General features: G+C 37.9%; 1 protein-coding gene across 12 annotated transcripts in view; it reads right to left on the bottom strand.

Annotated features, from left to right (window-relative positions):
* Window positions 1-24,482, bottom strand: part of GAPVD1 (GTPase activating protein and VPS9 domains 1) — a 53,964-nt gene that overhangs the window by 14,395 nt on the left and 15,087 nt on the right. For 4 of the 12 annotated variants that reach the window (XM_070430678.1, XM_070430676.1, XM_070430672.1 and 1 more), the window contains exons 2-17: window positions 20,623-20,846; window positions 18,995-19,838; window positions 17,166-17,252; window positions 15,757-15,891; window positions 15,422-15,611; window positions 13,379-13,459; window positions 11,970-12,130; window positions 10,528-10,657; window positions 9,038-9,163; window positions 7,977-8,150; window positions 6,176-6,316; window positions 4,984-5,118; window positions 4,427-4,546; window positions 2,483-2,560; window positions 1,875-2,245; window positions 95-182 (exon numbers count right to left, since the gene is read on the bottom strand). In XM_070430678.1, coding sequence (XP_070286779.1) covers window positions 95-182; window positions 1,875-2,245; window positions 2,483-2,560; window positions 4,427-4,546; window positions 4,984-5,118; window positions 6,176-6,316; window positions 7,977-8,150; window positions 9,038-9,163; window positions 10,528-10,657; window positions 11,970-12,130; window positions 13,379-13,459; window positions 15,422-15,611; window positions 15,757-15,891; window positions 17,166-17,252; window positions 18,995-19,838; window positions 20,623-20,807 — 3,046 coding nt within the window. In that variant the 5' untranslated portion in view covers window positions 20,808-20,846. The remainder of the gene's footprint in view (window positions 1-94; window positions 183-1,874; window positions 2,246-2,482; window positions 2,561-4,426; window positions 4,547-4,983; window positions 5,119-6,175; window positions 6,317-7,976; window positions 8,151-9,037; window positions 9,164-10,527; window positions 10,658-11,969; window positions 12,131-13,378; window positions 13,460-15,421; window positions 15,612-15,756; window positions 15,892-17,165; window positions 17,253-18,994; window positions 19,839-20,622; window positions 20,847-24,482) is intronic. The other 8 variants (XM_070430681.1, XM_070430677.1, XM_070430674.1 and 5 more) reach the window with 5 other exon arrangements.

The raw sequence follows: 24,482 nt of genomic DNA on the forward strand, positions 1-24,482 counted from the left end.
CAGGGAGAGAGGAGCTGAGATGCGGGCTCGGAAAGAGATTTCAGGGATTTGCTTCTGGTTGCTAATATGGCATTCTAATATGTTATAAAATTACCTTTAGGCATGGCAGAAACAAAACGTTTTCTCCACCAAGGTCTGTTCCTGTCTGATTTCTCATCATCGCTATCTTTGCGTTCTTCAGTCTGTAGGAAAATTTTGATGCTTTATTTGGAGTTGGGCAGCAGGCAAATTACTATGAAAAGGATTTCAGTTAGTCTGTAAAATACAAATACCCCTCAGGTTTGTCTTAAAAGAAAAACTGTTCTTATTGCTGTAGAGGAAGCTTCGGAACATGGAAGTGTACCTTTTAAGCCAGACAAGGATCTGCTTGAGGGTAGGCACTATCTCATCAGTGAGTAAACTGAGAGCCATAATGGAGCCTTGCATAGAGGAGGCACTTAAGACAACCTTAAGAGTAAGTGCAATGCAAATAAAGTCTAGGAGGGTAGTAGAGATGGTAGCAGTAGTATTAACAATAAAACCCAGTCTGTGCTGTGTGCCAAACACTGAGTGTAAGGATATATGTTATCTCATTTAAACCTCACAATAGCCTTAGGATATAAGTACTATTATTAAGCCCTTTCTGTAGATGAGAAATATGAGGCTAAAAAAGGTTATCACTCATCTTCCCCAAATTTATATAGCCTATGTGTGGCACAGCGGGGACTCAAGCCTAGATTCTGACCAACTTCAAAGTTCATGTTTTGATCATCAGTTATGTTATCATTAAGACCACGTATCAGTAGCCCATCATGTACCTTAAACAAGTCATTTAATATCTGTTTATTCACTGACAAAACTGGAACTAAAAATATTTTCTCTAAGGGCATCCTTGTAGATGGGGTGTCAGAACCCAAGGAGAGAGATGAGGGCATCCGTGGGGAATGGTTTAGCAGAGGGGATGGCATATTGATTACATACATGAGGACTGATCAAGTAAGTATATGCATGAAGAATTATGAAAACGGGTTTCTATCACAGAAGGGAGTTACAAATATGGGAAGGGAGAAAGATGAAATAAACTGTTGTTTTTAGAGTAGAATGAAATATATAGGTGTATGTTCATGGTTCTCTACATATAAAGAGAAAGATACACATATGTTAATGTGTATATGCACATGTATATTCACACACACTCTCTCCCATGGTTTTGTCTACTGTGAGGTCCTGGGAGTAGCAACACTCCTACAGCAAAGAGCACACCTAGTATCCAGATCTTGGTTTTTAAATACCATTTTCTACGAAAAGGAACAAGGGTTCCTTGGAGAAACGGCTAGTCCAGGACTAGGACAGACACAGTACAATATAAGCTGATAACGTTTTGTGCCAAAAGGAAAGAAATACTCAAAGAATGATGGCAGCATATCAAAAGAACCTCTGAGAGCTTGAAGGGGCTCCCACTGAACAAATCGGGGACAAAAATAATGACAGTAACAAACCCATTGAGTAAAATAGAAAACTATGGGACCATCAGTATAATTAATAAGTAAGTAAATTAAAAATTTGATGAGGAACAAAATAAAAAATAATACCTCATTGAAAAAAATAATAGCTAACCATCTCGGAAATTGGAGGTTTAAATTAAATTTGATATAAAATTATTTGGAAAAAGTTAAAGGCATCATAAAAATGCAACACTACAAAAACAAAGTACTAAAGGTTTCCTATGGATTAGGTTGTGGATATACTAGACAAATCATCTTTAATGATGACTACTGTCCATTCTTAACCCTGGATGTATATAATCCATGTTAATTTCAGATATTAAGAGAATTAGGCAGACAGACATTAAAGCTGACCACACCAGCAAATTCTCCGTGGCCTGTGTCCCATACCTCTCCTCTTGAGGAGTCCTTACTCGGGGATGAAGAGGACGAATGAGGTGCAGCCACCAAAGAGGTAGCACCAATGGCTGCGGCTGGAGGGAGCTCTCGCTCTTCATTCCCTGGGCGGCGGTTCCAGCTGGGGTCACTCATGGGTCTCCGGACGGAAGATACTATGTCAGAGCTCCTGCTGCGAACTAATCTCTCAGGGTAAGAATGCCGCTGCTTGAATGCCTCCATTTCGGCTGGAGTTAAACCATGGGAACCAAAGTTTGGCAGCCTGGTCTCATTTCCTCCCACAGCTCCTTCCAGGATCGGAGGGTCTGGTGGTGGATGCGAAGGCCTGGCATAGTGCACTTTTGGCCTCACCACAGCAGAAGCCCCTGGAACACAGGGGGAAAGTTTGCAACTGAAACACAACTGCTCTAACCAAGGCATTATTAACAATGGGCTTTGGTTGCATACTTCTGACTTTGATAAGACAAGAGTCAAAAAGCTCACTTGATGACGATTTCACAATATATACAAATATTGAATCATTATGTTGTACCCTTGAAACGAATATAATGCTATATGTCAATTATATCTCAATTTTTAAATAGTTCACTTGACTAGTTTACCTTCATGTGAAGACAGTGGGTCAAACATGGCGAGCAGAGACTCTGATTGAGAAGGGGGAGAGGTCAGGTGGTGGGCGCCTAAAACAGACAAAACAGACCAAGTCAGAACTCAGGACTCAATGAGAGTTTCAACAGTGAAAATGGTTCTGACAGTTTCCACACTTTTCAAACTTTTTTCATCAATAAGAGCTTGAGTGACATATAAGGGGAAAAAAAAGAATCTAATAAAGATCAAATTCTGATTACTCCAAATTCATTTTATGTTTTTCTACATATATGGATTTTTTTTAAATTTTGTTTTATTGCTTAAAGTATTACAAAGAGTATTACATATGTCTCCTTTTTTTTTTTCCCTTGACCTTCCCCCGGCCTCCCCTACCCCCGTTGTCTTGTGTCCATTAGTTATGCTTATATGCATGCATACAAGTCCTTTTTCAGTTGATCTCTTACACCCCACCCCCACCCTCCCCGGCCTTCCCCCTGTAGTTTGACAGTCTGTTTGAGGCTGCTCTGCCTCTGTATCTATTTTTGTTCATCAGTTTATAATGGTCTTTATTATCCATATAAATGAGTGAGATCATGTGGTATTTTTCTTTCATTGACTGGCTTATTTCACTTAGCATAATGCTCTCCAGTTCCATCCATGCTGTTGCAAATGGTAAGAATTCCTTCTTTTTTACAGCAGCATAGTATTCCATCGTGTAGATGTACCACAGTTTTCTAATCCATTCATCTGCTGATGGGCATGTAGGCTGTTTCCAAATCTTAGCTATGGTAAATTGGGCTGCTATGAACATAGGGATGCATATATCCTTTCTGATTGGTGTTTCTGGTTTCTTGGTACATATATGGATTTTAATTACATTTAAGTGGTCTATCTGCCTGCTACTTTTGATGGCCAAATTATATCCCATAGTTAATGCAAAGATCACAGAGGCAGATGTAAATCTTCAAAATTTTCAGAATGTCACAACTTCCCTGAGGTTCAGCTTCTGCCTATAAAAAGAGGGGCAACACTACCTACAGAAGAATAAAAAGTTGGAAAATTTAAAATTCTAATACTGCTCTCAGCAAATGACAATTTATAAAATAACTCATATTAATATGAATACTACTGGATGGCTCAGTGGTTGAACGTTGACCTATAAACCAGGAGGTCACGATTCGATTCCCGGTCAGGGTACATGCCTGGGTTTCGGGCTCAATCCCCAATGTGGGGTGTACAGGAGGCAGCCGATCAATGATCCTCTCTCATCACTGATTTTTATATCTCTCTCTCCCTCTCCCTTAAAAATAGATAAATAAAATACAATTTCTAAATGATATGTTCTATTTCTCCAAGTTATTTCACATACTTTAAAGCATTTAAAAAATAACTACAGCCCTAGCTCGTTTGGCTCAGTGGAGAGAGCATCAGCCTTCAAACTGAAGTCCCAGGTTCGATTCCGATTAAGGGCATATGCCCAGGTTGTGGGCTCAATCCCCAGTGTGGGGCGTGCAGGAGGCAGCCAATCAATGATTCTCTCTCATCATTGATGTTTCTATCTCTCTCTCCCTTTCCCTTCCTTTCTGAAATCAATAAAAATATATTTAAAAAATAAAAATAAAAAATAACTACATAAATTCTAATAAGTGGTTATATCAAAATTCATTTAGCCATTCTCATTTTTAATGATTAGGTTGTTTCTAAATTATTTGCAAATATTAATGTTATGAAGAACATCTCTGTGCATAAGACATTTTCCATACATGGAACTATTTCCTTATGACTGATTCCTCAAGTGGACCAAATCTGGCATGTGAACTTTTAAGGTCTTACATACGTATCACCAAATTATGCCCCAAAGTGCTATCACAACTGATATCATCACCAGCAATGTGTAAGATTGCCAGTTTCACCATGAATGTGACTGTTTAAAAAGTCATCTCATTTTCCCTTCTTACCATGAGTTACTTCATCCATGTCTGGACTAGTGACAGAATCTTTACCCCCAAAGTCAGAGCTGCACTCAGATCTCAGGTCTTCAATCTTATTGGGAATATCCTCAGAGGTTGCACTTATGCCTTTAAAAAAGAAAGCAAAAAATAAACAGCAAGAAGAATAAAATAACCACACAAAAAGTATATGAGATTTGGAGAAATGTAAATATTCTCAAATTTTTGTGCCCTAGTTCTATACATGTGAGTTATTGCTTAAATACATTTGCCTGGACTTGTGCAACATAACCAGAATTATCACATGCTAGCTAAACACAGTAACGGAGCTACCAAGAACAGAGAGAGCTATAGAGGGAACACATCCACACTGTTTGCCAGTTACTTCAACAGGCTCTCTAAAGCTACACATTAAACTCTCAGATTTAAGGGCCCATAGAAATAATTTTGTTTCCTGAAAATTACTCAGCTCTTAAATAAAACATATCTCTTTGCTATCAACTTTACAAATGGAGATGTGGGAACACACCTTGAAATCCTTATTCCTTAAAACAAGACAGACATACCCGACACAACACTGAGGCCTGGTGTGCTGGGGCGGGAACTGACCTCCCTGACATCCGTATCATCAGATGTGCTACCCAGTCCCGAACAGCTCTCCAATTCCTGCAGACGCTCCTCCTGCTTTAGATCGGGGGCCTCTAAACAGAAGACGTGAGGTGTCACATTAGTGATTGTTAGCAAGCCAGTTTTAGCTTGTGACCCAGATGATGAAAGCTACCAGGGTATGAATGAAATCAGTGTAAATAGATTTCTGAGTCTGGACCAGTTAGCAAAGTTAGTAAGATCAAGTGTTAAGAAAGTCAAGGTTGTTATTTTCATCCCCAATCTAGGCCAGTTAGTTGTGCAAAAATGAAAACTTCTTCCAGGTCACTAATCTCACAGTGTGTGTTCTTGGTTAGCAAGTCAACTAAACAAGAGAATATGAAATAACCTAGCATTAAATCAACCACTTTCTAAAAAACAACTCCTATGGATGCTCAACAGGTAGTGAGCCAATCCTGCTGTCTCCTTATGTAAGCTTAGCATGTCTGAATATGTTAACGTTATTCAACATATATAGGATCACTTTATTACTCTTGAGCCAAGCAGATCAGACAGAATGTAATTCAGACATAGTTATTTATATTTGCGTTCTGGTAGTTGACATTTAGTTGAAGGCAAAGATTTATCTTCATAATCAGGGGGGAAAGTAGAAATGCAATACGTAAGAAAAAACAAAGTACAAAACACTTCATATACATTTATAATAATTGTGCACAAAATAATTTGCAGTACTCCAGAGTCTGAATTTCAGCACATTTCAAAAATACATTCGATATCTTTAAAGGGTCAAGTTCTCCCCATGTAAATCTAAACATGCTTACCAGGTATCCAACCACTCAGGGCTCCTATTTGTGATGAGTTCATGGGAGAGACTGGACTCAATCCACACAGAACCCTGATGAATTACTAACAGTTGCTTCCAAAAGAACTGAACAGTCAGACAGCACCTGCCATCTTAGCCCATGCCATTCAAAACTGCATTTTTTGGTGAAAGAAAATGCCTTATGCTAATTTTCCATGTGACATTCTTAGCAATTGGATTGCCTCATATTTGTCAAAGGTATATCTGACAAAATGTCCATCATAGAGAAATTAGAATACCTTACATTTAAACGTCTGTGCAAATCAAAATGCAAATGACAGCATACTAACCTGAGTCACTTGGCAAAACCTCTACACTCCAAGCTTCGCTTGTTGTCTCTGATATGGTAGAACCAGTGCAGGGGTCAAGAAGCACTGACCCTGACCCTGGCAGGCACAGTAAACTGCCTAACATGTTCTCTGCTGCTGCACCTGTATAACCAGTGGGGAGCAAAGGGTTAACAAAGGTCCTGATGGAGAGCGCACCCATAAGGAGAAAAGCCAAACACTAACGCTCACAGAACCTCTCTACTCCAGCCACAGAAAGGAGCCAAGGTCAGAGCAATTTCAATCAATAACACCACTGAACACGCACATTTCCCCTGTGGTCACAGTGACACGAGCTCTTTTTCACCCACTGCCTCCTGTGCACCTTGAACTCTCCGTAGAGAAAACACATTGTTGGGTCAAGTCATTCCAACTAGCTTTCACCTTGGTTTTTCAGCAGATTTTGTGTGTGTCCCTAATAACTCTCTCAAATTTATAGTCCTACAAGGATTAAAACCACTCAGACATTTAACCACATCGAGTTACACTGGCCGAAATATGTTCTCTTCTGGCACATTAGCCACATATTCAGAGCAATAAAATGTATTTGCAGGAAAACACACCACCTCTGTAGTACTTGTTTAACTGCAAATGCAGCTTATTGCTGAAATACAGCTTACTGCCAGAAAAAATACTAAATACTTAGCATCTGGAACAAAGTAATATAGAAACCAATTAAGAAATCTATTTACACTACTTAAAAATACATACAGGATTAAACATTACTGTACACCTGTGTTAAAAATACTCAAGTTCTGCCCTGGCTGGCAGATAATTTTTTAAAATTTATCTTTATTGTTGAAAGTATTATAAATGTTCCCCTTTCCCCCCCATTGACCCCCTCCACCCTGCCCCTACCCCCATGGCATAATTATAAATATAATATCTGAACATAATTGGGGAGGGGATAAAGGCAGTGGGTGGGAGAAGAGATGAAACAAGCTAGCCACGTGTATGAGTAACTGTCAGAGCTGAGTGATGGGTACACAAAGTTTATGACACTATTCTCTCTTGTACTTGTTTGAAATGTTCCATGATTTTTTAAAAAATGAAGAAGGTATCTTTCAGAACTCAAAGAAGGGTGAATTTTAATGTTTGTAAACTGTGCATCAATAAACTTGATGTAAAAAAAGAAAAAGACAAAACTAGTTACTTTTCCACCCTCACTGGTTTGAAATGCTCGCCCAGGTTGCGGGCTCAATCCCCAGCAGGGGGCGTGCGGGAGGCAGCCAATCAATGATTCTCTCTCATCATTGATATTTCTCTCTTTCTCTCCCTCTCCCTTCTTCTCTGAAATCAATAAAAATATATTCTTTTAAAAACTAGTTACTTTTTGGAACTGAATTAATACTTCCAGAAGGAAACTCAATTTTTAGACTCTCAGTATCATATTATTCCGAAAGATTTTATGGCTATAATCTGTCAGAATTTTCATTTTAAGGTAGGTGTTTCGTCTCTAAAGAACATCCTAATTATAGACTAAGAACATATACTATGCCCTACAAACAAGACTGGACGAGAAGCTAATTCAAAAGACTGGTTTTTCTCTTTTGGGGGTTGGGGGTGAAGTTAAATGTAGACAGAAAAAACATACCTATATTTAAGTAAAGAAAAAATACACGAATGCCTGGCTATATGCAGCTGTCTCAGTTTCCCAGTTAGGGCTAACACACACACCACATTTGTCAGAGCACTGAAGTTCCCTCCCATGAAGGCTGGTGGACATGGAATAAGCAATATTCCAGAGACATTAAATAGCAATTACCTGCAATTTCTTGCAGACGATCTTCGTCAATGTTAGGGTCAAAATCACTTCCCAAGACATCTGTGCTCCAGGTCTCACTCACTGTTTCTGATATGTCCCTATCATCCGTCAGTCCCATCATGTCACGGATTTCAAACTTCCTCAGCTTATCATCGAGATTATCCTGTGTTGTGGCTATCAGAAACAAAATTAAGCATTTAAAAAATGGTAGCACAGCTATGATTTCTTAATCAAATTTGAAGAACTTTATGTCTTCGAACTTCATTTTACATATTTTATAATTAACACGGGGTACATAGTACCAAAAAACACTAAATTATTCCCCCATAGACGTAGGCTTTTTAAAAAACTCCCCAGGTAATTTTTATACACACTGAAGTCTAAGAATCAGTCTCAAACCCAGTTGAGGGCATCCCGGAAGGACACCAGGGATCTTTAAATAAATCCAAAGGCCCTTTTCCAATTAATCTTCCTAAAGCACAACAGGGACCCAGCTGTTCTTCAATCCTTCCCTCATACTATTCCCCTCCTTGGGAGTTCCTGGATAAGTACCCGGTTTGCCCCCTCTCTGACTTGCTTATACCATGCCTTCACCTAGAATGCCTGATCTCCAGCTTCTGCCCGTGCAATGCCAGCCAGGCTCTAAGGCTAATATTTCTTTCAATAAGCTTTTCCTGCACTTTCAACCGCTGTATCTCGCACTCAGAACGGCCACAGCAACTCTTATGATACTTCTAATCATTTGTGTACCATTCTCTCCCTGTTCCAGATACCTTGAGACCTCAGGTTTTACCAGTATCTTTGTATCTCTGAAAATTTTAATATTACAGAATTCAAGAAATTCATTTTAGTTATTCTATGTAATTCAAGTCTAAACAATTCACTTACCAACTAACCACTTCTTTAAGAACTGAAGGAACTATGAGTAAGTGCAAGTTTAATGCTCATTATATAATCAAATGTATTCTTACTGCAACAGCCAACTTACATGGCAGCTCATCATTCACCTGGCAACCAGGGAAGTTCTTGCCCCTCGAGCGGCTGTGTCCACTCCAGCTTACCTTGCTCGTGCTCCAGTAGCTGCAGAGCGTCAGCCCCGTTACTCCCCGAAGGTCCTGCTCCCAGTTCCGACACAGACTCTCCTTCCAGGTCAAGAGAGGACACTGAATTGGAGCGATTGGAAGGACCTAGAGAAATGTTTCTACTGTAAGTGAGCCATCATGCAATTTTCCATGCCTTGATAAGGCACTAAAGATAAAGACTAAATACTGCTTTTTAATACTGCTTTTATACCTTAAAAATATATATGCCCTTTAGGCCAGTAATTCTGCCTCTAGAGAATTATCCTAAGGAACAGTTCAAAAACTCATCTAAGGTTGCTTATTTCAGGGCTTCTTATAAGTGGAAAGCAGAAGCAATCTACATCTTTAATCATAGAAGAATGTTTAAATAAACTATGAAAGAAAACAGCCATTAAACACCACGTTATTTAAGAATGTTAAATCATCAAGGGAAATGTTACTGTTATATTGTTAAACAAAAAAAGGTTACAAAACAGCACAATCTTAATCTTGCTACAAATGAACCAAAATGTTAACTGTAATTAACAGAATGATGAGATTACAATGATTCCATTTCTTTTCAGCATTTTCTAGAATGAAACTGTTACTTATGCTTTGAAAAATTAGAGGAAAGAAAAAGTTACATTTTATGCTTATTTTAAAATGTTAGTAAAGTTGAACTTATTCATTAAAAAAGTTGCTCTTGCCCTGGCCGGTTTTCTCAGTGGTTAGAGCGTTGGCCCCCAGACTGAAGGATCTCGGATTTGATTCCAGTCAGGGGCACCGCCTCGGTTGCAGGCTTGATCCAGGCTCGAGCCCCGGGCCCCGGTTGGGGTGCATTCAGGAGGCAACTAATGGATGCTTCTCCCTCTCTCTCTCTCTCTCTCTCTCTCCCTTCCACTCTCTCTAAAAATCAATGGGGGAAAAATGTCCTCAGGTGAGGATTAACAAAAAAACAAAAAGTTGATCCTAGCATATGGAATGACATAGTCTTACTTCCTAATCTTGCTTTTAAATTTCTTTTTTATTCCTATTTTCATTTTATCTTACTGCTTCATAAAAGGTGTGAGTGTGTGAATATGCAGAACATTAGAAGTACACACAACATCCTGAAACACCAGTGAGTCCATTCTTTTCCATTTAGACATGCATCGCATCCCTCTAAAGGAGCTCTACTCGCTTTGGTATATATCAGCGTTAGAGAAACAAAACTTGGTATTATTCAAGTCCCAGTGAAGACTCAGACCTTCTCCATTTTTTATGACCATCAGTCTCTTGCAATCTTTCTCTAACGTTTTTTTCTTGCAATCTTAATTTTATTCAAGAAAGAATCGTACAGCCAACTGTTCAAGATCATTAGAGGAAAACTTCATTAGTCTCCTCAGTCAGGGGCACAGATGGTGTAATTATAATTTATAAGGCTCCTTTAAAGAACACAAAACAAAACATTACTTGAATCACACAACTCCTTGAATGAAGTAACCCTTCACCTTCAGATATTCCTTCCAGATTATCACTGCAGAGGGAAAAGCGCAAGGTTTTATCAGGTTTACCGTGGAGTTTGTTTTCATCGACAGGGACATCTCCTTGTCCTCCATCCGAAAGTTGCATGTTTAGGACCTAAAAAATAAAATGCCATTGGTTTGTCACAACAGAAAGAAAACAAACTACAGCAAATGCATATTTAAGTTTTTTTTAACCTAAAATTATTTTTTAATTAAAACCAATCTACAAGGTTCTGATCAAGCTTTAAGTACCGCTAGAAGAAAAGTGTAAGTATTGGTGAGAAGAACTGAAACTTTGCCCTTCCATCTCCCGACGGGTGCCAGAGTTTGAACAGGCCTAGAGAGTGGTATGAATTAACTGAACAAAGGGATCATTTCCCTGCGTAGGAATACGAACTGCTGTCTTCAAGGCTGCCACTGAACTGGGGTTTGGGGACAGGTAACATGGTAAGGTAAAGGCACAGAACTCGCTGAGTGACATTCAGCTGTTCGTTTTTTTCCTTATTAAGCACTCCCATGGTTGTTATGTTTTTTATTACATTCTAGGCGTCCTAAAATGTTGATCCTGACAGTTTTTGTAGCTCATTCTTTGTGTGTGTGTGTGTGTGTATAGGGACAGAGTATAGGACTTTGACAGTTCTCTTTCCTATGAGTGATGTCACAATTCCAAACATAGCCAACGACCGTCATCCCTTTAACAACCCTGTAAATGGTCCCTTATTCCCAGGCCAGGACTAGTTTTCTTGAATAGTAAGCACTCACTTTTGAATGTAATACGTTGCTTTTTTGCGGGGGGGGGGGGGGGGGGGGGGAGTCTCAATATATGAGGAGGGGTTCTACCTTTACCTTTAGAGAGGCAAGATTTCTTCTTTCCCTTTGCCCCTGTCCCAAGCTCTTGTTTACAAACATCTTAAAAATGATTCCCATACCCTCAATCCCATTTCTTCAAAATATTTTACACTTTTAGTTTTTTTTCCACAATTATCTCTTCCATTTCTTCCTAACTGGCCAAAGGAAAGAAAGTATTTCTAAAGAATGTTCAGCTCTTTAAAGCAGGAATACCACTGGAATATCATTAGATAGAAAATAAACATAAATCACTTCCTACAGGTCACTGGAAAAGTCTCTTCAATTTCCATACCACAATTTCCTGGCTCCCTGGCTCTTCTACTATTAGGAAACTACCTTTAGGTGTGGCCTGGCCACCGACTACAGTGCCATAAATGCACCAACGTGCAGGGCCTCCAGCACTGTGCACAGGAAATTTAGCACTAGACGGTACGTCCTGGTAGGCCCACTGACGATAATGAAAAATATTCATTCAACGCATAGTGATTGATAGAAGCAAGGGGCCATTAATTAGAAGAACAGAATCTGCATTTCTAAACATTTGTGGCTATGATTCAAATGTAACAATACATGCATACCTCATTTTCTGACATCATCCCTGGAGTAAGCTGGGGACCTGTCCCTAAGGAAATGACCAGCACTTCCTCGGGCTGCACCTCTGGGATGGTTTCTTGAGATGATCCTTCATGGTCCATATGTAAGTCCATTAGCACATTGGTGCGGCTTCTGCTCCGAGTTGCTGATAAAAAAAAGTTAAATTAGTCATTTTAGAGAAAAAGATAAAATGAAGAAAATGGCACACTAAATACAAAAATATTTTTTATTAATGTAGAACATTTGCACATGCACACACACAAAAGGAATGGTGAAAATATGAATAAGAAAAAAAACCCTGTATCTTCCCAGTTACTCTATTGATGACTAATACTTATTCTCCTTTAAAACTGATCACCAGAAACAATGACCCATGTTCACCTGACAGGGAGTGACACACAGATGACCACACCTGCAGAACAGCGAACATGTCCCCATCAATTTAAGACTTGGGATGACAAGAACAGCATAACCTACCTTATTTCTTATCTGTTCAAGACACTTTCAATTATTTCTCCTATAAAATGATTTAACTGCCACAGATCTCCCATACTAATAACTCAAAAGCATTAGAAAACTTCATATAGAAATCTGATAGCCATATAAAGTAATGTACATTAGTAATTAATTAGGTAACTAGTGAAAAACCAGAATCCGTTTTTGAAAACACACTGTTTTCCTGAAATGTATTAACCTTTTTCCAAAGATAAAGGAGAGATTCTTCTATGTTTGAATACAAGTTTCCTTTCTGCTTACTGGAAACATTCTAAATTAATACGGAATCTAATGATTTGGGGGTGTTTTCCCCTACCTAATACTTTTTCCTAAAATAATCCATCCTATAGAACTTACAAGAACTTCAGAAATATTTGGGGAGTTGATAATAATTTCTCTGTGAGGTTTAGTCTTCTGTGATAAGTTTCTATTTTCTTTCAGAGGTCAATAAAAATTCAATGCAACCAGAAGACTAACTAGAAAGTCTACTTCAGTGCAAAATAATTAAAAGTACAGACATAAAGCAAAGCACTTTATAGTAACAAGTCTTTCAACTTCACTTTGAGTGAAAGCTGACCTACTTAAAGACAGAAATATAGACAATCACCTTCTCTCCACAATGCTGTTGATGTGTTGATTAATCACTCTTACTTTCAAAATTTTAGGGCACATGTCAAAAGTCAGGTTCACCTCACTATCTTCCTACTGAATTGTGAACTTAAATTCAGCTTCATGAACTTCATGAATTTTAAGTAACAACCCTCATAATTTATAAAAATGCAAGTGACCAAAATTCATGTAACACAAAGCAAAAGCAACATGCACATGGAGCACACCTTTATAAATTATTTCTTAAATAAGAGTTACACAAGAAGAGTAAGAACAGCCTATTACCCACCAAATGGGGTTACTAGAGTAATATGAGCTGTAAGATTGGTGGCTGAGGAATCCCAGGCAGTGATGGCTGCTAACTGATGTCCTGGGTTGGGAAAGCATTAAACAGAAAGAAAATCAACCCTCTGAATAATGGACACATTTTTTAAAATATGAAATAAATTCAATGACCAAGTCACATGACTATACAAAATACTACTGGAAAAACTGAAATTTACTTTCCATTCTACCCATATTCAATAATACTTCTGGAAGTTATGAAGTGGAAGAACTAATGTATAGCAGTGAATATGGAGAAAAAATATCTAATATACCAAAAATCACTCATTTCTTCATGCTGAAATAGTAAAAACAGCCTATAACATTAAAAATCATTGAGTGTCAAACTTTTTTTCCTATTTTTAATTCTGAAAATTTACATTTTGGAATGATGAAAGCCAAACACTTGAAGAATATGTCACATTCCTGTTGATGATATTATTTCATATTATATTAAATGTAAGATAGATTAATTTTAAGAAACTGATAGTTCTTTTTTTTTATTGATTTTTTTACAGAGAGGAAGGGAGAGGGATAGAAAGTTAGAAACATCGATGAAAGAGAAACATCGATCAGCTGCCTCCTGCACACCCGCTACTGGGGATGTGCCCGCAACCAAGGCACATGCGCTTGACTGGAATCAAACCTGGGACCCTTGATTCCGCAGGCCGACACTCTATCCACTGAGTCAAACCAATTAGGGCGAAACTGATAGTTCTTAACACATCGACTCATTCTTCCAAATGTGTAAACTATAGTAACTATAGCTGAGCTCCTCATTGTCATGAAAAAAAATGGTGCTAAACTACTGCATTCCCTCGGCCTAAACACTCTGTCCCTGCCTTGTTTACTTTGTGGAACACCCTTTCGTCCTTCAAGAGAAAGTGCAGGCTTCACCTGCTCCAGGGCCACCTTCTCTAGGTGTCCGGTAATCCTCTGTGCTCATCCCCATCAAACACAGTACACTGAAGGGCAATGGTCTCTTTCTGTTTTCCCCAACTAGACTAGGGCAGCTAACTTAAAGTACGGACATGAACTAAGGTCTTTATATCCCGTGTCTAACACAGTGCCCTACCTGCAGGACAGTGATTATAATATCTACTCTTTTAGTGGATTTTTTGCATGTAGATTAAATGAAACACATTTATAAAGTGCTTACCCAGTGTCTGGTACATAATATATGCTCAATTAAATGTTTGGTGCATATCTATAGATAATAGATGTTTACTAAGTTAATAAAATGTAAGCCTAATTCTTAAATAAATGAATGACTAAATAAAATGGGATTTTTGCTTTATTTTATTAAAAAAGATTGCTCAGCTGATAAAAGACTGATTATTATTACTTTTTAAATATATTTTTATTGATTTCAGAGAGGAAGGGAGAGGGGGAGGGGGAGAGGAAGGGAGAGAGAGAGAGAAACATCAGTAATGAGAATCATTGATCTGTTGCCTCCTACACGCCCTTTACTGGGGATCAAGTCCACAGCCAGGGCATGTGCCCTTGACCAGAATTGAATCTGGGACCCGCAGGCCGATGCTCTATCCACTGAGCCAAACCAGCTAGGGCAAAGACTGATTATTAATAACAATAATGAAAAAAATAGTACCTATGTAGTTTCAACTTTACTGATAAAAACTTCTAATATTATTTTATTATATTATTCAGAACTTTGTAGAAAGGATGGGGCTACATAATTCAAATAATGACTGGTTGTAACAACTGACACTTTCAAAATTTTCCAAGACAAGACACTAAAATACAAAGCATACCATATGTGGCATGATTTCAATTAATTATGAAAAAGTACATCTAGATAAAGCAAAAGCCTAATGCTAAACCTTAATTAATCTAGTGCAATTGTAAAAAACTGAATTACTACCAGTAAACATGGAGAAAAATGTTTCCAAATCATTTAAAACTATATTTCGAAACACTGAGCAATAACAAAGGCTAACAAAGCAGTATTAAATGTAAGGCAAAGCCTAATATGAGAAAGTCTCTTTACCTATAGGCAATCGATTCTTTTTATTTGCTGGAGTGGTTGCCGGAGACAACTGAGGAGTACTGTAGGGAGTCATTTCCAAACTGCTGCTTTTCCCTGGCTTTGCCTGGGGTAGGTTAGCCAATAAATTGTCAAGAGCCATTCTATCTTCTCTCAGTTGGTCTCCAGACATCACACTCTTCATAAAATTCACCTGGCAAAAATAAAAGGACATTAGCTACTGAAATCAATTTTTCATACCCAATATATATTTCTGACACAATGTACTCATCTAGGACTCTGCCCATGCTTAGATAAATGACTTCTGAGAAAATCCTATTAAAGAATAAAGCCATTACCAGAGTAATAAGCTGACTGTAGGTTATATAAACCACAGTTCTGCTCAATCCTTCCAGAAGATTAACAGAGGACATTGGAGGGGTTTCCACTGCACGGCCCCCAATCACAACATCAAGGAAAGCAGCAACACAGCTCTGTTAAAACAGGAAAAGATCACAGTGAAAGACCTCCCCTTTAAGATAAGGGAACACAATTTCCGATTAAGGTGGACAAGCATGCAAAAAGTTTTTCTTCTTAAAAATGATATTAAACCTAACCTTTAAAAAATTAAATTCTCTATGAATTGATACAGAATAATCTCTAAGATACTCTGGTACAAGAAACAAACATGATACAGAAGGTTATACACTATTTCACCATTTGTGAAAGGAATAGATGGGTGATTGGGAAAATATATGAAGGAATTTGCTGGTATACATGTAAAACTCTTGAAGCATACACAAAAGACATGTCAATAACTTTTTGGGGAGCCCTGACTGGTTTGGCTCAGTGGATAGAGCGTTGGCCTGCGGACTGAGGGGTCCCGGGTTCGATTCCGGTCAAGGGCATGTGCCTTGGTTGCGGGCACATCCCAGTGGGGGTGTGCAGGAGGCAGCTGATTGGTGTTTCTCTCTCATCGATGTTTCTAACTCTCTAACCTTCTCCCTTCCTCTCTGTAAAAAAAAAAATCAATAAAATATATATTAAAAAAATAACCTTTTGGGGAGGAAATTAAGGCTAGTAATCAGAGGTGGAAGGGATATTTCACTGTATGACTTTTGAATTTTATAATAGGTTGAATGCAGCCTACTCAAATATGATTAAAATTTTATTTAAATTGAACAATACCATACATACAAATTTATGAAATACACTTAAAATTATATAGTTATTGATTATTTGATTTAGTGACAATTTTTAAAAATTAAACTTTCTAAAATAAAATAATCTTTTTTATTTTTTTATTTTTTATTGATTTCAGAGATGGAGAGAGAAACATCAATGATGACAGAGAATCATTGATTGGCTGCCTCCTGCAAATCCCCTACTGGGAATCGAGCCCGAAACCTGGGCATGTACCCTTGACTAGAATCGAACCCGAGACCTTTCAGTCTGCAGGCCATCGCTCTATCCACTGAGCCAAACCGATTAGGGCAAAAAATAAAATGATCTTAATAGCTCCTTGGTTCTCATTACAATAGCATCTCCTCAACACTTCTATAAGTGAGAATTAGTCATCTTTAGTGACATTTGCCATTAAGCTGCTGATCCAACATTATGTGCACTATAGCTACACCAAGAGTCAATGAAAGACTAATTTACACAATAACTAAGGACGAGATTTAAGGAAGGGAAAAGTTAGGTTTGCTAATACTTTGGCAGAATTTTCTATAAACAGTATTTCACATGACATAGTATTCACTCTTACTTTGTCAAATTTTCCAAGACTGCCCTTTGTCCGGGGATCCCCCTCTTCAGAGCCAGTCATTGCTAACTGCTGCAACAGGCGGCCAACCTGCAACCCAAAGCAGTGGTGGGGAGACAGAGGTTATAGATACCAAGTCCTCTCTCTATGAAAGCACTTCTACTCTATGCTAGTGCATAATAATACTCCTACACCTGACCAGACACACAAAATGGGGTCCCCCCTCTGTATCCTGTCAACATCACTTTTTACTATATTTAGAGTTATACAGAATAAATAGAAGATTTTGCTTTAATTTTTCATTACCATATTATATCGACATTAGGAAATAAAAACACAACACCTTTGTTTCTGATGGTGTACTTTTCTTCATATACTTAGAAACTTTAAAATTAATTTGTAAAAGCTGACTCAAACTATTTCAAGTTACTGTTAAGTACTTTACTTTACATAGTTCATAAAGTACTCCAGGTAGATGTTTTCTTTTCTAAATTTAAACGCAAACAATTTCTACAAAACATATGCTGTTTGGAAAGTAAACTTCACAGAGCAAGTTCCTTACTGCCAAAAGTGAACTGTTAACCCACTCTCTTTAAAGACACTTGGTTGAAAGTTAACATCATATAGCATCATCTTCTTAATATCTAGGACAATCTCCCCATTATTACTCATTTTGAAAATATGTGATTCCATCTCTATTAGAGTGGCAAAAATAAAACTACAACTACATTATCATAAGAATAAATTTAGTATTTCACAGATGAAAACAAATTTTTAATTTTATTTCAGGGATTTCTATATAGTTAATTGCTCAATATCCTGATATAATAGAACTATCATAAAAAAACTTATCATTTAAAAAAACACACCACTCATCCAAAGATAGATTCTATTCCAAATAAACTCAGTCTTTCTTCTTCACAGTATTTCTGGGTGATAAGACATGATTAAAAGATTTGCTTAAGAAATAATAACATGATTTCAGTACTTCAAATAATTAGGGGGAAAAGTGTTAATACGGGTCCAAAAATCCTCTTTCTGAGTTTCATATTTCAAACTTTGGGGACTTTAGAAAGGTTGGTTAGTACACATATGTGGCATGTCCAGTTCTTAGGGTAGCATCCTATAATCAAACATGTTAACATTTCAGCAGAAAAACATGGTATTCATCAGCACTAAGTGGAATAACAAACAATTATAAATATCCTGTTAGTTCAGGCTGGGTTTTGTTACCAAATGAAGTAAAAAGATTCGGTTTTCAGTCATTTGGGATTTTGAAATCATGGGAAGAGAAAAATCTAATCATTCACATGTACGAGGACTCCAGTTAAAAACTAACACAAAATGTTTTATGACAAGAATGTTTTTAAATCGCAATATGGCTGCTTTTATGTCTTAAGAAGCACATACTGAGGACAGTCTAAAGAAAGAGAATGGCAGGAATCTATGAATGGTAGTTGTCATCACATTTTCTGTTCCCACCCCCACTGCCTAATCAATTGATTTTAAATTGAATGCCATATAAATAATAACAAAAGCAGCCGAAACCGGTTTGGCTCAGTGGATAGAGCGTCAGCCTGCGGACTGGAAGGTCCCAGGTTCGATTCCGGTCAAGGGCATGTATCTGGGTTGCGGGCACATCCCCAGTGGGGAGTGTGCAGGAGGCAGCTGGTCGATGTTTCTCTCTCATCGATGTTTCTAACTCTCTATCTCTCTCCCTTCCTCTCTGTAAAAAAAAATCAATAAAATGTATATATAAAAAAAAGAAATTCCCAAAGAAGAGAAAAAAAAACAAGGATTTAAAAAAATAAATAATAATAACAAAAGCATACCTGCATCAGATTGAATCTTGCCACCTCATTAATAGGAGCATCAGAAATTATTCCGTACTGTTCTGGATTGACAACTGCAGGGCAAATGAAGCAGGCCAACAGGAGATCAGTGCACATTGCCCTGACCTCCCCAACTTCCAGTCTATCTACACAGGAGAGGGTTTTGTACATCTGTGACACGATCCACCTCAAACTATGTGGAAAGCAGTATGTGTTCTGTTTGAGATAACCAATAAATTTGTTCACCAAAGTCACTAGTTTGGCCTCATTGGAATCCACCATCTCTTGAACCTTTTGCCTGAATCTATCTGAGCCTTTCTCTCCAAAGAGTTTTTCCTGTTGAGATGGGGAGAATCTCTCAATTAGTTTATTTGGATCTGTTTCCAGATGATCTTCATCTTCCACAAGCAGTTGCATGATTGGCTCATGTAAAGTAGCTGTGAGGAAAAGTTTGGCAGAAAACAGTCCTTCAGAAAAAAGTTTAAATAAGATGCTGAAGGCACAAGTTCCTCTCCTCAAAAGTCGCCTGGGGTTGTCACTTTCTTTAAGTTCAAATTCAATCAAGTATCTCAAAACCTGAAGGAGGTAGCTTTCATCTTCTTGCATAATGCAATTGCCATAGAGGGAGGTAAAAACTGTGTATATAACACTTTGTGTGTTCTCCTGATTAAGTTTCTCTCCAGCAACCAGAGAGGAGGCAATAAGACGAGGATTTTCCCTTAATCGACTCAAGAATTCTCCATAAGCAGTTTCCTGAAATCCCAATTGCTTATATCCATCAACAAACTGTGTATCTTCCAAAATCTTGGCATGTTGGCAACATTCAGCAGGGGAAGCTTCAGCACTAAAAAATGAGCAGACAAGCAAAACAATAAAATTAACAACAATAATAATATCACACATATACTATATGAAACATGGAATGTGAATTGGTTACAGTCCCAACGAAATCACTCATTGCTAAAATCTTTCAGACCATGAGCATCTGAATGTGTAAAGAAAGAAAGAAGAAGAAAAAGTACAAACAAAAACAAATTCCTCATATTAAATCAAGCTCAATGAAAAGTACCAAGAAAGAACCATTATTCTGATTTCTTTCATCAAAGATTAGTCCTGCCTCATTCTGCACTTCACATAAATGGAATCACACAGAGCATGTACTCCTCTGTGTCTGGCTTCTTTCTCAACATTATGCTTCCGTACCACTATTCTTAGAGCCAAAAACTGCTTCTTCTGCTTCTTGGAACAACAGAACATGAGGTATTAACACAGTGAAAAACAAGGCTTCTAAAACTGAAAAGCAGACATACAATAGCAAAACATGGAAATTTACATATTAAATTATGTTAGAAGAAAAGTAGAACAAAGATAACTGTCTACACTGATAAAATGTATATGTGTAAAGATACAAAATTAATTGGTGTGGTATAAAATACTAATGCTTAAGTTATAATTCTCCATAGCAGCCTTAAGTGACTTAAAAGAAACAAAATAAGCAGATTCACCTTAATGTTAACTTAAACTATCTTAAAGCAAGCACTTTGTTGGAAATAGATTCATTTATTTACAGTTAGCAGTTAACACAGAACGATAATGGTTTATAAAAGACCTCAAAATCTTGTATTTACCTGGTTATGATAAGTCGATCCAAATTAATTCTCTGTTGCTTGGCAATCCATGCTGTACGATACAACTTTTCAGCTGTCTTTAGTACGTCTGCATTGAGCCTCTGAATGAGCTGTTTCTCTGAGTTCACATATAAGCGCTCCTGCTTGAGGTGATGGGCCAGAGTATGAATATCTAACTTCACCATCGTCAAATGTGGAAAAGGTACAAAGGCTGATCACTAAGACTGAAAAGACACATTTTAAAATGTTATGTTACTAAAACTGTTTACCAAATCAAAAGGGATAGAATACATTAAGAATTAAGCTACATGCTCTGGCTGGTGTGGCTCATTTGGTTGGGTATCATCCTGTGCACCGAAAGGTTGCTGGTTTGATTCCTGGTCAGGGCACATGCCTGGGTTTCAGACTCGCTCACCAGTAGGGGGGCATGCAGGAGGCAGCTGATCTATGTTCCACTCTTACATCAATGTTTCTCTCTCTCTCTCTCCCTTCCTCTAGAAATCAATAAAAAAATCTTAAAACAAAAAGAATTAAGCTATATTTAGTAGCATGGTTAACTCTAATTTTAAAGTAATCCCTATATTTACTGTATTACAGAAGCATTATGGGTTCAGTAAAGAAAAATTGATAAATACAGATAAGGAAAAAGCAAAGCTCCTAACAAGGCCACTGCTCAGAGATAGCCACTGCAAAAACCTTGTGTATATCCTTTAAGTCCAGTGTCTACTTACTAACACTGGCGTTTTCTTGACTGCTCTTTCACACTGCAGTCAATCACCATAGTCTGTTGACTTTTCAGAATACATCTCAAATCTGACTACTCACCACTCCATCATCATCTCTCACCTGAAGCTCCATAACCACTACTTCCTAACTGATCTCCTGCTTCCTTTCTTACTAGAGTCTGTTCTCTCCTTGGCGTAGAGTAGTACCCTTCCAACTCCACCAGATCACTCTATTCCCTCCTAGGAAGTCCTCAAAGCCTCAGCATCTGCTGATCCTCTGTCTGGAAGGCTATTCCTCCTGATACCTTTGCAAGGTTACTGCATCAGGCCTTTACTTCACGCAAGCCTCTCTGCTCACTATCTCTTTAAGAAGGCCTTCGCAAACAACTTTCTAAACTAGAAAACACCACTTCCTATTCCTTCTCCTGGCCTTTTCTTAAAGCACTTGCCCCACCTAGAATTCTATCACAGATACCCACTTGCATGCTCATCGTGCTTAGAGCATGGCTCCCACCAGAAGGTAAGGGCCACCAGAGCCAAGGCTTGTCCGTTTGGTTCACTCACAGCTGTAATTTCAGGGCTGAGGAGGGGGCCCGGTTCACAGCAGGATTTGAATAAATATTTGCTAAAGGAATGAATGCTATCACACAATTCTTGTTTACCTAGTAGCTAAAATAGCACACATATTTTAAAGCATTATTATTTAAGCTATGCCCTTAAACCTAGAATGCCTGCCAGACCACAAATGCTTTATATCAACAATAGAAGTGCCTGTGGCCCAGGGAGCAGAATACAACGCTGTGTCCAGACAGCAGGCAGTCATTAACTTAGAAAAACACTTCTCATTAAGAATTAAGCACTATGATTGTATACTCGTAAGTTGCTATGAGAATAAAGCTTTAATGTTCTCACCATAACAACACAACAAGAAAATGATATTATGTGAGGTGAAGGATGTATTGACTAAACCTTATTATGGTCAACATTTTACAATACATACTTGTATCACATTATGTGCCTTAAATATACATTATATTTCAATTACATCTCAATAAAGCTGGGGGAAAGTGGTCCCAGCCAATCAGATTCTTAAGTGCCCTTAATGGACCTATTTGGAATTGATAAAATACAATTTGTAGTGAATTTAGATTTGAAAAGAGAAGACAACCTAGACCACAGAACTTTCAATGTGTTTGGAGATCCAATGAAAATGTATCCATATATATAAAATAAATATTTTGGTGCTAAGACAAAAAAATTTAAACATTATGGCTCCAGCTGAAAATATATTTAAAACCACCTATTTAAAAAAATAGATTTAACAACTTTTAATTAAGTTTGGCTTCAGAAAATTTTAACTTTCTTTTATTTTAATGAACTACTGATGACTTGGAAAATTTCAGATATTACCATCTAATCTGAACTAAATTGCTTTCAAAAAATACTTTCTTGTACCTTATCAATTCCCTAGTAAACTATGCAAAGATGTTATTCCAACTCTTCTAGATGGTTAAAGCCTCCTACTACTTTCCTCTCAAAAGCTATAAATATGACTACTTCACCAAGACAATTCACTATTAGTCACAAGGACATCTGTGTACATTCCAAAAATTGGTGACATGCATACACACACATATATATAACCTTACTAACTCAGTCTACAGAAAATGCATATGACTTTGTGGACCGGTGGTTCTCAACCTGTGGGTCGCGACCCCTTTGGGGGATCAACGACCCTTTCACAGGGGTCGCCTAGATACATCCTGCATATCAGATATTTACATTACGATTCATAACAGTAGCAAAATTACAGTTATGAAGTAGCAACGAAAATAATTTTATGGTTGGGGGTCACCACAACATGAGGAACTGTATTAAAGGGTCGCGGCATTAGGAAGGTTGAGAACCACTGTAAATGTAGACTTTCATGTGGGAACTCTAAGATCCTCCAGGGGGCTCTAAGTCCACAGACTAAGCACAGAATCACTCATCAAATGGTTGTAATTATTAGAAGTAGTATAGTTAATGAAAGCAGTACTGAAATGGGCCCTTAAAGATCTGTATGCTTCATTCATTAGTTCTGCTACATTGGGTACATAATGCATATTCTCTCAACCTCAATTTTTTTTCATCCACAAAACATGGACATGATATCTACATTTGTTTTGTGCCTGGTACAAGCAACGTATTAGGTACTAGGGATCCAAAAAAAGATAAAAACTAGTGTGTGCCTTCAAGGACTTTTTAATCTACTAGACTGAGACAGACATGCAAATAAATGGCTGCCCGAAAATTTTGTATTATGCTATTACTTATAGACTACTACTACTTATAAGACTACATTGTAGAGTAGGGACAAGAGAGAAGGAACGACTGAAGAGTTAAATACCTGCACCTAGTCTTAAAAGTCAAGTTCTGCCAGCCATAAAGAGGATGGTAGGTGGGGGTAGCATTCCAAACAGAGGAAGCCGATCAGCAAAAGCACAGAGATATACAACACAGAACATACTTAGAGAACAACGTGTGGCACACTACTTTGGGGGCACATGTGTTTGTTAAGAGTCAGGTGGGAGAAGGCGAGGAAGTGTATAATCAGAGATAAGACTACAGAGACAGAAGGTACGTAGAAGCTAGAGTTAAGAGATTTGGACTTTGCACTGTAGGTGATGGGAAACGAGTTTTAAAGGGAGTTAGTATGGTTAAATTTGTATTTGAGAACATAAACTCTGGCAGTAAGGAAAAGGATGAGGAGCCCTGGCTGGGTAGTTCAACTGGCAAGAGCATCATCCCAATACGCCAAGGTTGCAGATTCAAACCCCGGTCAGAGCACATACAGGAATCAACCAGTGAATGCATAATAAGTGGAACAACAAATCGAAGCTTCTCTTTCTCTCTCAAAATAAAAAAGAAAGAAAGAAAAGGATGAGGAGGTGGGGATGAGTCTGGGGAAATAGAACTAGATGAAGACAGATTAAAAAATTGTTGATAACACAAGAAGTGTTGCTGTAGCAATGGAAAGAACAGGACAAAATTGGGAGATGTTAGGAGGTAGAAATTATGAGTTTTGTTGACATCTACATATGGGGAAGGTGAGGTAGAAGTCTCCCACTCTGGGAACAATGGGGGGTGTGATGT

This window comes from Myotis yumanensis, unplaced genomic scaffold (genome assembly GCF_028538775.1).
Source record: "Myotis yumanensis isolate MYYU_CA2020_CCGP unplaced genomic scaffold, mMyoYum1.0.hap1 SCAF_12, whole genome shotgun sequence".
Classification (NCBI taxonomy): domain Eukaryota; kingdom Metazoa; phylum Chordata; class Mammalia; order Chiroptera; family Vespertilionidae; genus Myotis; species Myotis yumanensis.